Raw genomic sequence first — 12859 nt, forward strand, 5'->3', positions numbered from 1 at the left:
TATCAAAGAGAGTTTTGGAGGAAAAGAAGTTGCCAACCTATGAACTGGCTTTGAAAATCCTGAGCTAAAAGAAAGAGCACCATCTCCTGGCAGTTGGGAAGAGCTGGTCCTGCTGCCAGGGCTGCAGGCTCAGAGAAGCTGTGTTACAAGCAGCCTGCTGCTCTGTGCATCAAATATGCAGCATCTGGAGGTAGGATAGCCCTGTGCATCAAACCTACAACATCTGGAGGTAGGATAGCACTGTGCATCAAACCTATAACATCTGGAGGTAGGATAGCCCTGTGCACCAAACCTACAACATCTGGAGGTAGGATAGCACTGTGCATCAAACCTACAACATCTGGAGGTAGGATGGCCCTGTGCATCAAACCTACAACATCTGGAGGTAGGATAGCACTGTGCATCAAACCTACAACATCTGGAGGTAGGATAGCTCAAGGCTGACAGCTGGCTTTGGCTACCAAGAGAGGCTAATCCAGGGGAGGCTGAGAGCTCATTTATTGGAGTTAAATCACTGCAGCATGGTAATGCTGCACTTGGCAGGGAGATAGATGAACTCTCACAAGTTTGGGTTTCACTCACCATTTAAATTTTCACACAAGTGTTCAAGCAGTTGAGAGGTTTGCCTGGACACAGGGTTAGAAGTCTTGTGTTAGAAGTTAAGGGAGTAGGGCCTTGTAAAACTGAGAGTGTGGCTCCCAAGTGGTACATTCAGATATCCCTGGGGTACCCATGATATTCATGATCAGGCTGGACAGGGCTCTGAGTAACCTGACTTAGCAGTAGATGTCCTTGTTCATTGCAGGGGGGTTGGACCAGATGGCCTTTAAAGGTCCCTTCTAACTCAAACAATTCTGTGATTCTACCCAGCTGGTTTCAAGGATGATTTGGCATAAGGCTGGGAAATGTGTGTCCCTGCTGCAAGCTACCTTCACCCCTGCTGGGAGCAGTGCCAGCCAAGGGTGTCTGGAAATCTCTGCAACATCCCCAAGGTTTGAGGTTGGACTTGTAACCAAGCTCGTTACTCGTGGCTGATATCAAAATTGCAAGGTTGGCACAGAAGAGGCAGGACTGCTTAATAGCTACTTTTATTGTACATGTGGAAGCAAGCAGAAAGATTATAGAATCATATAATTATTAAGGTTGGGTAAGATCTCTAAGAACACAAAGTCCAATGGTCATCCTATCACTGCCATGCCCACTGCCCACGTCCCTCAGTGCCACATCTCTATGTTTCTTGAGCACCTCCAGGGATGGTGACTCCATCACTTCCCTGGGCAGCTGTGCCAGTACCTGATTGCTCTTTCTGAGAAGAAATTTTTCTACCTGTCCAACCTAAAGCATGTATCTGAAACATAAAAATGGAGAGGCTGGAAGCTGAGCTGCTGATGTGGGATTTGTAAGCACAACCTATGCAGTCTATCACACAGGAAGCCCCAGTGATGAATTGCTCTGAGAGACCCTGCAGTATCACTTAGGCCAGTCACACAGCAGTCCCTTTGTTCATGGGACTTTTTCATTGTTACCTCTGCCTTGTAAATGATCACATTTACAACCCTCATTGCATGGAGGCTGAGGTAGTGGAGCGTTTCTGCTCTCAGAGTCAACTTGTCAAAAGACCTACAGGAATTTGCTGGAGGGCTCTTCTAACTCTGCTCTGCTTTCATCTGGAAAAGGTTATGGAAACCAGCGTTCCTCAAGGTGCAGTTTTTCTCCTTCTTGGTGCAGCTCCAGGCTGTAAAAAGAGTATCATCTAATTAAAGATTAGTTCTCCCTCTTCTCTTAGGAGAAATTAATAACTCTGACCGAGGCACTGGCGCACAATAAATACTGAACATCATGCTGTGGGGTTGCCAGCTGTTCTACAGACCAAATTCCATGTCCTTCTGCATCCATCTGTCCATGCCTCAGAAGGTCATCAGAGCTGTACGTGAGGGCTGAGAAAAGCAGGTTAGCATGTAGCTTATTCACATGACTTCAGTTAAGTGAACACCATATTCTGAAGTGATCAATTTGAAGAAGATCGAGCATACTCAAAAAAACCCCCATCATTTTCATTTAAATTAGCTCTTTTTCTTCTCTGTTATCCTCACTTCAACTCCTCAACTAACCTAATCCCAACTCCTCTTCCAATGTGCAGAAGCACTGCAGCTTTCATTGATCCAAGTTGGTCTTCAGCTGCTTGTCTTAAATTAAGAGTTACTCTGCATGAAGCCATCATTTCTAAGTTATTGTGCTGTGTCAGTTGCTAAACTCGCACGCTGTAGGGGGGATCTTTGGAGCATTCAGTTACTTATTCTGAGGAAAGAAAGCAATTGTTTTCCAAAAAAAAAAAAAAAAAAAAAAAGGGAGGGGGGGAATTTCTTTACAATTGATGAAATTGCATGGGACTTAGTGAGCTCTCAGCTGTGCTCAGAATGCTGGAATCAGACCCATTACTTCTTCGGGGGTTGCAGGAAGTGCAATGATTTCCCCAGGGCTCGTGTTACAAGCAAACAGACTGCTGCTCCCAGCTCTGAATGGCTTGGCTTTACCTGAACTGGCAGGCAGGTTTTTGGGCACATTTGAGAGACATCCAGTTTTTAAAAAACCCTTTGTAACAAGGGTAACTTCAGAGCTGATCTTGCCATCCATTACCAGAGCTATTCAAGGCTTCTCCTTCCCACGGATATTGAACTAAATAAACTTAAAATTAGGGAAGGCATTGCTTAATCACTGGGCTCTGAATGCTCCATTCTTCAGCAAAAAATCAGCTCAGCTTCCACAGGTTTCCATGTCTTTAGTAGCCAGCCTAATAGCAATGCATTCACGTTTCCCCACTGAGAGACACTTTTAGTGATGGCTTTCAGTCGTTCTCTGTGGAAATAGAGTTGCATTAAGTCCCAGAAATTAGGTGATTTCAGCTGCCTTTCAGCTTTTGATTCTGCAGTTGCCTTGTGAGTTAGGATCCCTCTGTCCTGCTGCTGCAATCCCTGCTTGCTCATGTGCGCCTGGACTCCAAGAAGAAACACATGGACCATTTCACCATTTTCTGCAAAAACACTGCAAAGAAAAAAGAACAGGCTTGTGATCAGTGAGTCCATTTGAAATCAGCTCTTGAGGTTTCTGCTTGCTGCTGCTGCATTTTTTTGTGAGCGCCCAAAGCAGCAAGGGCTGTGCTGCCTTCCTGAGCTGATCCGTGTTGCTGATCCACTCAATATCAGTGGGATTTTTTTCTAGTGAATGCACTGGGCTTTGGATCAGGCCCAGGAGGCACCTGGGAATCAGCTAATGAAAGGGCAGCTCCAAAACTCCATGATTTGGTAGCCAAGCACAAACAATGAATTATGAAAGTAGTCGTTAGTCAGCAGTTCAACAGCCTGAAACTTGTTGGCATAAACAGTGCATCAGATAATTTCAGCTAACCAACACATCTGTGAAAATGCAAACCTGTTCATGAACAATTCTCAAGAAGTAAACTCAGCAAGAAAAGTTTTGCAAGAAAATCAGCCTGTTCCTTTTTCACTTGCTGATCATTTTAGAATTTGCATTTTTTTTTCTTTTTTTAATACTGCATCCAGGCTTGGGTTCTGAGCACAAGAAAGATGTCGGGCTGTTGGAGTGAGTCCAGAGGAGAGCCAGGAGAACGCTTAGAGGGCTGGAGCACTTCTCCTATGAAGGCAGACTGAGAGCTGGGCTTGTCCAACCTGGAGAAGAGAAGGCTCTGAGACCTTGCTGCAGCCTTCCAGTACTTGGGAAGAGCTTATAAGCAAAAGGAGAAGTGACTTTTTCACACATAGCACTTTCAGGATGCTTTTTCTCTATGTTATCAAGTTTTCCTTTGTGAAAAACTGAGTGTGCCTTTCCAGTCTGGGGAAGAGAAATTGTGTGCTGCTTGCAATGAGCAATGCAAAAAAGAAGCACAAGGGAGCTGTTTGTCTGCCTTTGTGCAAGGTTTGGGCTGTGCATGTGAAATCCAGCAAGGCTGTGATAAAACAAAGTCTATGGTTTGATGGTGAGGGAAAAATATGTTGTTCACAGCTCACTACACAATCTGCATATACCTCATGGCAGTCAGACAAAAGTAACTGTGACCTGTACTTAAAGATGGTGTTGCTGTGAGTGTGCAAAGAGGAAAGAAACTAATTGCAAACAGCGCAGGGGCATTTCCACAGATACCTTGCAGCTTCTGACATTGCAGCTGCAGCAGCATCCCTTTAGTTTGCCTTGTGATTGGTAGCTCAGGACACTGCATGTGTGGAGCAGATCAGAAGCTGTGTATCTCTTGGAGAGTGATGAGCAGAGGTTGAGGAAAACCAGCTGGCCTCTCCAGTGCTGTGTGCACCAGCATGTAAACAGTTAACACTAACAGTTAGGAAGCAGATCCGATAGGCATCAACTTTGTTCCTTCACATCCTAATCCAGCAGCCCCTATCAACACTTTTCTCCCCTCCTCCAGCTTCCACTGGGGGAATCTTGCAGTTCTGTTGCTGAACTGTGCTCTCTGTTGATGCTGCAGAGTGGCTCCCTTTCATAATCAATTTAGCCACATCCCCAGAAACTTAAAACACAGTGAGGAAATCAAAGGCAGTGCATGGAAATGATGCAGGGGCATGTGTAAAGTTTCACTGCTTTTATGTTGCTGTGCAACGTAGATGATGAACGTGGTGTGGCATTCTGGGCATGTGTCATGGTTTTATGGGTTTTTTATCTGTATTCCACATCATAACATCATGTAGTCTACTGGGTGCTAAAGAGTGAATGCTGCAGTTCTGTGGATTGTCAGTATTTCTGGTTTCTTGGTCTCAGAAGAGAAGAATGAACTACAACTCCCAGAAGTTGTTTTTTTTTGCAGAAAGGCTGACGCGTTCTGGTACTTGTCTTCTCACAGTGCTGTTTTGTGCATTTGCTGTAGGTGTCACGGCCTCATCACACCTCTTTGACTATGGCTCCAGCTCAGCCAATGGGGCCGACAGCTCCTTCTACACCTCCCTGATCTCAGATGTTCACTACACCACTCCCCGGGACAACACCTACTTCACAGGCATTTACCAGCAGGAGAACAGCCCCATCCCCTGCTCAGGCAGCACGGAAGGCTTTAATGCACTGGGGCATCCCGTTCAAGATGTGACTGGATTTGAGTCCCGTGGCTTGTTCAGCTTGGATTCGGGAATTGAGATGACACCTGCAGAGTCTGCTGAGGTTGACAAAACCTTAGCGGATCCCATGAAAGTGGAAGGTTATAAATACATGGACATAAGTAGACCAGAAGAAATAAAGTACCAAGAAAAACACGATCCAGACTTGGAAGATGAGAGCCCAGACCTTATTGATGAGTACCGGGGAACACCCGTCGGATCTGGCCATGCTGCTGAACCTGGGAGGACAACAGTATCAGAGGCCACAAAGGTTCCCAAAGAGCAAGACCCACTTGAAGACAAAAGATTTAGCGACCAGCACAACGCCTCTGTGGTGACAGCCCCTGTCAAGATCACACTCACTGAGACCCCTGGGGCCAGAGAGGCCACCAGCAAAGAGGCGAGTCTCATGCAGCCCAAATCTGGCCTGAAGCCGAGCCACGAGGTGGTACCCACAGTGACAGTATCAGAGCCAGAAGATGACAGCCCAGGCTCTGTCACACCACCATCCTCTGGCACAGGTAATGCTGTCACCATCGTCTTTTTTGCTGTTCAGCATGTGGTTGTAATGTTAGCTCTGCATTTGTGCAGTCACTGTGGAATCACTGATGGTAACAGATCTTCATGGTGGAGGTGTTTCTGCTCTGCTCTCGTAGCTTTTCACATTGCTGGTGGTCACCAGGATGCTATCAGGTGTATTGTCAGTGATTTTGGGATCTTAGTGATCCCATCTGACCACACTGCCACAAGGATGCAGGACCAGGGTGCTGTGAAGGGCTGGGTTATTTTTTTTAGATTTCAGTGGCTGTTTAATGCCTTTTTGCCCTCGCAGCATTGGGTTGAATTGTTAAAAATGAGCACTGTTTTCAGGTGAAAGCACTGCTCTTGGAAAAATGCTGATGAGGGAAATGCTGTCATCTCATTTACAGAGGGACAAAGGGCCAATTTCTAATAAAAGCTGGTGATTGCTGGCTTCTACTGCTGGGATTGGGGGGTGGAAGGCACCAAAATCCGTCACGTTTTCGATTACTGCAGTGTTGTATAATGTCTGTTCCTCATTTCCTACATTATACACTGCTGTTCACCATTAAAACATGGAAGCAGTGTGGCATTTTAAAAAGAAATGAGATTGTCTGTCAGGAAACAGAATTTTCAAACTTGAAATTAAATTTCAGCATCCTGGATCAATACCCTGTTCATTGAAAATGAGTGTCCTCATGCCAGAATGTTCATTCCTTTGATGAAATGTAGGAGCAAGTAAAAGTCCAGTGGAATTCCCATAAAATGGCAGTTTGGGACTTCCACCCTCACTGACACACTGAGTGAAACTCCTCCAGAACCGTGCACGCATTTGTGCACCTTCAGAAAGGAAGAAAAAAGGAGTCCCCATCAACTCTAACAGTGTTAGTTAGAAAATAAATTAGCTTTAAAGCATCCCATTTTTCTTCTTTTATTTGGCTGGGTGATATCACACACTACATCTTCAAGTTTTTATCGATTTACACTTTTTGTACTAAGAAGTAATTAAGAACTTCAGGCGCTAATTATTATTTATGCCATCCTTGGCGGCTGTGGAAGGACTGAATGGCTCCAGATAACTGAATCTCATTGCAGCAGGTGAACAGTGTGTGGCTGAGCCTTATAGTGGCTGAGCATTGTAGTTGCTGAGCCTTATAGTGGCTGGTCTTGGCTACAGAGGACTCCCTCTTACCAAGGCAAATGTTATGGCTAAGGGCTTCAAACTGCCCTATATGAGATGAGATGGATGTGTTCTATGAGAGCTGTTTTGTTAGAGGAGCTGCAGACACACCAGTGATGTGTTCAAGACTGCTGCTGAGATGTGTATTGATAGATGGACAAAACAAAGCTGCTTAGGGAGCAGAGAGGGGGTTGTAATTCTTGCCCATCTCTCAGCAGGACACAGTAGAATTGTAAAATCATCGAATCCCGAAGGTTGGAAAAGACCTCCAAGATCATCCAGTTCAACCATCCATCTACCACCAATGTTCCCCTGCTAAACTACATCCCTTAGTACAATAAAGGCCAGGTTGGACAGGTCTCTGAGCACCCTCTCAAGCTGTAGGCATCCCTGTTCTTTGAAGGGGAGTTGAACAAGATGACCTTTAAAGGGCCCTTCCAACTCAAACAATTCTATCATTCTGTGATCTCTGCATCAGTCCTACTAAATGCGAGAGGAAAGCTGCCTTGTGGCAAAAGGTAGATGGATCAACCGTGGAAGACTGGTGCATTAATTACCACTAATGGAATGGTCAGAAGGCTCAGGAGTAATATTAGTGAATTACAGTGGGAAAATGGATCTCATTCTCAGACATAGCTGAGATAAAAGCAAACAGAGGATTCACTGTCACCTCCCCAGACCCCAGAAAGTCAACCTCAGAAGTTAGCTTTACATTACTGGTAACTACACATAGGCTATTACAGTCATGACAGAAACCCACTGGTTCCCTGATCCCCAAGTTCCTCATGACTGGTGATTTTCCTGCTATAAATCATGCTGCTGAGCCACTGGCCAAGCTCAGATCATCATCATCCTTTGTGCCTCAGCTTTTCCCCTGCTAACTGATGATAATGATACTGCTTTTATAATACAGGAAATAACCTATGAGGACAAGCTGTGATAACTGTTAGTCACCCCAGATGAAATGACTTTCTGCCTGTTATGAGCTCTTCTAGAGGGATCTATGCTAGTGTCAAATTTATTGTTTGTTGCCTAAGCAGCCAGAAAATACCACTTTTTTTTTTTTTTTTTTTTTTCATTTTTTTTCTCCCTATCTTTCTGTGCACAGAACCGTCAGGCTCAGAATCACAGGGCAAAGGCAGCCTGTCAGAGGACGAGCTCATCAGTGCCATTAAGGAAGCAAAAGGCTTCTCCTTCGAGACCTCCGAGGTGCAGCAGTCACCAGCCGTTTCTGCAGAGAAACAAGAGCAGAAGATGAAGCCTGGGCACCCTGCTGTTCCCTCACCTCTGGATAACGAGGCCAGCAGTGCCGAGTCTGGGGACTCAGAGATCGAACTGGTTTCAGAGGACCCGCTGGCTGCCGAGGAGGTGCTGCACTCCAACTACATGACCTTCAGCCACATCGGAGGGCCCCCTCCCTCACCCGCCTCCCCATCCATCCAGTACAGCATCCTGCGGGAGGAGCGGGAGGCTGAGCTCGATAGCGAGCTCATAATTGAATCCTGCGATGCCTCATCGGCCTCTGAAGAGAGCCCGAAGAGGGAGCAGGACTCCCCTCTCATGAAGCCCATGGTAATGGACATTATCAAGGAAGAGAATAGCTCACGTGCCAGCGCCTTGGACTATGAAGCTAGTAAAACAACAGAGAGCAGGATGAGCAGGGAGAACCTGGCAGACTCTGCATCCTACCTGAAATGCTCTTTTGTTGCCCCGAAAGTAAGCTCTGAGCCTCCAACATCTGCTGTCAGCACTGAGGAGCTGAAGGAAAGAATAATCCTGAAGAAACCCATTGAAGAAACTGTTGTTAACCAAAGTAAAGTGTCTTCCAAGGACTCTGGGAAAAGAAGCCCCTTGGCTTTGCCTCTACTGCCGTTTTTAAATAAGCAGAAAGGTAAATGGAGATGTTTTTGTAGATTTTTGCAATGCTACTGAGAATTGTAAGTTGGAAAAGTCCTTTAGGATCACCAAGTCCAACCCCTGTCCATTCCCACCATGCCCACTGACCATGTCTCTCAGTACCACATCTGCCCTATTATTGAACACCTCCAGGGACAGTGACTCCGCCACACTCCTGGGCAGCCTTCTAATGCATTACTACTCTTTCTGAGAAGAAACTTTTCCTAATATCCAACCTGAACTTTCCCTGACACAGCTTAGTGCCATTACCTCTTATCCTATCACTGTTACCTGGGAAGAAGGGGGAGGAGAGGGAAGTGGCTGCTCCTTGCAGGGGAGAAGTTTGCACTGTTGACCAGGGGATGCTACTGGTATTGGGTAACCACAGCTCGAAGCTGGGTATGGCCATGACAAAGCAGGTATCCCCAGATTTGCAGCAGAAAGGAATGTTGGGGCTGCTCAAGCCTGCTGTGCCCCTGGCAAAGGCTGGCATGCAGAGAGCTGCTGCTTCCCTACAAAATGCTGGATAGAGCTCAGGCAAGCCCAGTCTCTGCTGCTCAGTGAGCATCTTTTTTGTCCATTCATATTTGTCTACTGACCACATGATGGCCTGGAGATGTGGCAGGCACATTTGTGGCACACTTACATCTGATTTAACTAGTACTGTGAACCTAAGCATGCAAGTATGCTAAGGAAGCAGCCTGAACATGCACAGTGTGCTGAGGAGCCTACTGTAAGATCTGCAGAGCAATTAGATATGTTAATACTGATATTCTTAGCGATAATGAATTAATAACATTAATAGGCTGAATAACAAACATCATTATTGCTCCTTAATATGTTTCCCTGCCAGATCTCAGAGCACACAGCATCGCACTGTGTATCTCTTAGTTCATTTACAGCTCAGTGAGCTCCCTCTTTTCTCTCCCCATTCCCAAATTCCCCTTTTGCAAGGCTTTGCCCAGGCCATGCCCAAACCCTCAAAACTGCAGGGCTGATTGAATTTCCCTTGCACAGCCTTCCTACAGTACGGAGGTTGGGTACGGTTCCTGCAAGGTTGCTAATTCCTGCAATCACATCCAATGCTCAAAGTTGCACTAGGCAGACAACTCAGGATCTTAGATTTGGGGAAGTACCTGGGCAATACCAGAAAGACAGCTTATTTCACTGTGATTTGGAGTTTTCAGGCCCCAGTACAATTTTCAGGGACATGCACCCTTGTTAACAGTTCAGCCTTCCTGGAAAATCCTTCATGCTGCCTTGCCTTCTCTTTAGAAGAAGTCTGTTTCCTCAGAGAGATTTTTTTCTTCCAGGCCATACAACTGTCTTTGAACTCAAAGCTTAACCCAACACAAAATCCAAAATGCCAAACTTCATCTGGCTGTAGCTCTGCTGAACTCAATGCACCTACATACAGTACAAATTCAGTTTCTTTTGATTTAATTTGGAGTTCTTTGGACTAACTTTTCCCTCTGCTTTCTGCCCTTGCTTAAACTGATGCTAGCGGGGGCTTGTTCCCATGTGGCAGTCATAGAAGATCCCTGTGTGCATGACTTTCTGCCCATATCATGTCTGTGTTTCCTATCTACATTCCCATAGGTCTGTAGTGGCAGGAAAGTTTCCTCCAGTACAGACAGGAGACAGCTAATTACTGCTTGGTGATGTGCAAGTACTGTATTTTAGTTTCTGCTTTTCTCCCTTATGATTGTCAATGTCAGAGATAAGGAGAACAAAAACGTACAGTCTACCAAGAAGATTATTGCTAAATCTTGTGTTATTTTTTAAAGCAGGTTTCAGGGTAAGGAGAGGTGGGCTCAAGGTATGAAATGTGAATGGTTGCAGTGTCTGGTTTACTCTGCCTTCCTGTCATAGGTATTTGTTCTACAGGTTGCTATGTCTGGGTACCAATTAAATTCATGTGTTGAATATAGAATATGGGACTCTCTTGACCTGGGAAAGAAGAATGTATCCTCTCGCTAATGAACTGACATGAATTCACATGAAACTCTTAAGCTGTTTTTCAGAGGTGAACTGAGGGGACACATTAAATGGCCTGGTGGAACCAGAGCATCCCCCTTGTGTCTCCCCAGGTTGCATGAGCTTGGAGTGGGATTGGCTGGCAGAAAAATGACAAGGCAGAGCGCATCCAAGGGGACAGTGGCTGCCTTTGTAGCACTGACCTGAGATCTTGGCAAAGCTTTTCAACAGAAGCATTAAATACATGCCAACTTGGGTTCACACACCAGGCGTTTGGCATGGACCACATTCAGCCTAGTGGTAAGTGCCACTCAATGGAAGTGCAGCAAAATGATGTCATCCAAATCAGGAAGAGAGTTATCTTAATTATAACTGCCTATCATAAAGAGGATACCAACATACAGCACTATTTAGACAGAAGACAAAACCTTCCAGACTTTATGTTACCTCTTTGTTTCATGTCACCTTGGTAGTGCTGGTCCACCACCACCACATGCCACCATTAAGACAGAATAATTTTTGTAATGTTCCTGGAGTCCATGTTGGGAATGACCTCACTGTGGCCATCAAAATGTTCCACCTGAGCTCAGAGCAGTGCAAGCTCAGCATTTCTGAAAATTAGTGGATCAAATGAAGCTGTTACACTCACACAGCTGTGCTGTTGACACCCAATTTTAGGTATATGCTCACAGCCAGGTATATGAAATTTAAAAATAGCCACCAGCTTCATGTCTGAGTATGAACTATTTTGCAGTGTGATACTGTAATTCCATCAAGGCAGAGAGCAGCAAATGGATGTGAGGTTTGCGCAGTAATAACTCAATGTCTCTGCTTAATGTCTGTTGCCATCCAGTGGCAATAACAAAAATGGGCAGTGACTTCCTCCCTCCTTTTTATTGGAGCTGAGTATCACAGGTTGTAATAATGGAGCTATCCCCATGCTGTTAGCTGCTAGTCAAACACATTTGCTTTTTTGCACGGTCAGAAAGGTTGCAGTGCTGGACACAGCCCATTCCATCAGGATTTGGAGCCCTTCCAGATGTAGTTTTGTGGGGAGGAGTTTGCCAACACAATTTCGTTTTTGTTTTAAATATTCAAACACAGAGAAGGAAGATCAGATGTATTTGTCGTATCCAGTAGCCAGAGCAAGGGGTGTGGATGCTCTATGTTTATTTTTCTTTTTCATTTTATGTCAATTCAGTGCAGAAGGGGAACTCGAGCCTGGGGCTGTAGTCATGCTGCAGCCCACACTAGATGGCACAGCTCGTAGGACCCAGGCGCCAAGCAAGGCCTCCAGCCAAGAAACAGAGTCTGATAAAATTCAACATCTAAAATGCTGTCTTCTACACTGCAGCTGATGCCACCCTACCATAAACATCCATGCCTTTCTAAGGACCACTGTAATGTTAATCTGGTTAGTCACCTACAAGGGTGACCCCACATGCCTTCCTGTGTTGTCCAGAGCTGTCACACTGTGGACATGCACAAAGCCATATGTTTTTTTTTCCCTTAATCTCTGTGTCTACCTCTGCTACTGGCTGCAGAGAAGCTGATTTTGCAGTTTCTCAAGAGATTGTTTCCCAGCAGAGATCTGCGAGAGTCCTCAAGTTATTGTGAATGGTTTTTGTTCATCAGAACGTAGTCTGCATTGTGTTAGCACATCTCTGCTGTTGAGAGAGCTGCTGGTGAGGCATTTTCCTATAGGACGGGGATGCTTGGTAGAGTGATTTAGTAATACAAGGCTTGTTTCTCATCTGTGTGCTTCACTAGGCTGGCTCTGCAATCAGCATCAATCCAGGCCGCGGCTTAAGCATACGGTAATGTTAGTTTAATATTGTAGTGCCATCTGCTGTAAGTGCCTCCACACTCCAGCCCATCTGTTTTGCCTGTTCCAGTTTGCTTTGTATGGGACTCTGATAGCTTTGCATCCTTTGGAAAGTCCCCACTTAGAAAAGGTATGGAAAGAGGGGTGTCCTGCCTCGAGCCAGAGCATTTTCACATGTAAAACAACCTAGAGAGGTGAAGGCATGAATCCAGGTCTGGCTTTGCTCAAAACCTTGGGTTACATTGGTGAACCTATTTGTTCTTGCTTCCTCCATAAAATAATTCAGGTGGGAAAGGCACGATGGAGGTCTCTACTCCAATCTCTTGCTTGAAGCAGTTTGATCAT

The 12859-nt window shown here is 45.4% G+C and overlaps 1 protein-coding gene across 1 annotated transcript in view; it reads left to right on the plus strand.

Annotated features, from left to right (window-relative positions):
* The window catches only part of RTN1 (reticulon 1), a 95917-nt gene that overhangs the window by 48780 nt on the left and 34278 nt on the right, over nt 1-12859 (plus strand). Inside the window, exons 2-3 of the mRNA XM_052695813.1 lie at nt 4895-5638; nt 7925-8707. Of these exons, the coding sequence (XP_052551773.1) occupies nt 4895-5638; nt 7925-8707 (1527 nt within the window). The remainder of the gene's footprint in view (nt 1-4894; nt 5639-7924; nt 8708-12859) is intronic.

Source organism: Tympanuchus pallidicinctus, unplaced genomic scaffold (genome assembly GCF_026119805.1).
Source record: "Tympanuchus pallidicinctus isolate F22 unplaced genomic scaffold, pur_lepc_1.0 scaffold3, whole genome shotgun sequence".
Classification (NCBI taxonomy): domain Eukaryota; kingdom Metazoa; phylum Chordata; class Aves; order Galliformes; family Phasianidae; genus Tympanuchus; species Tympanuchus pallidicinctus.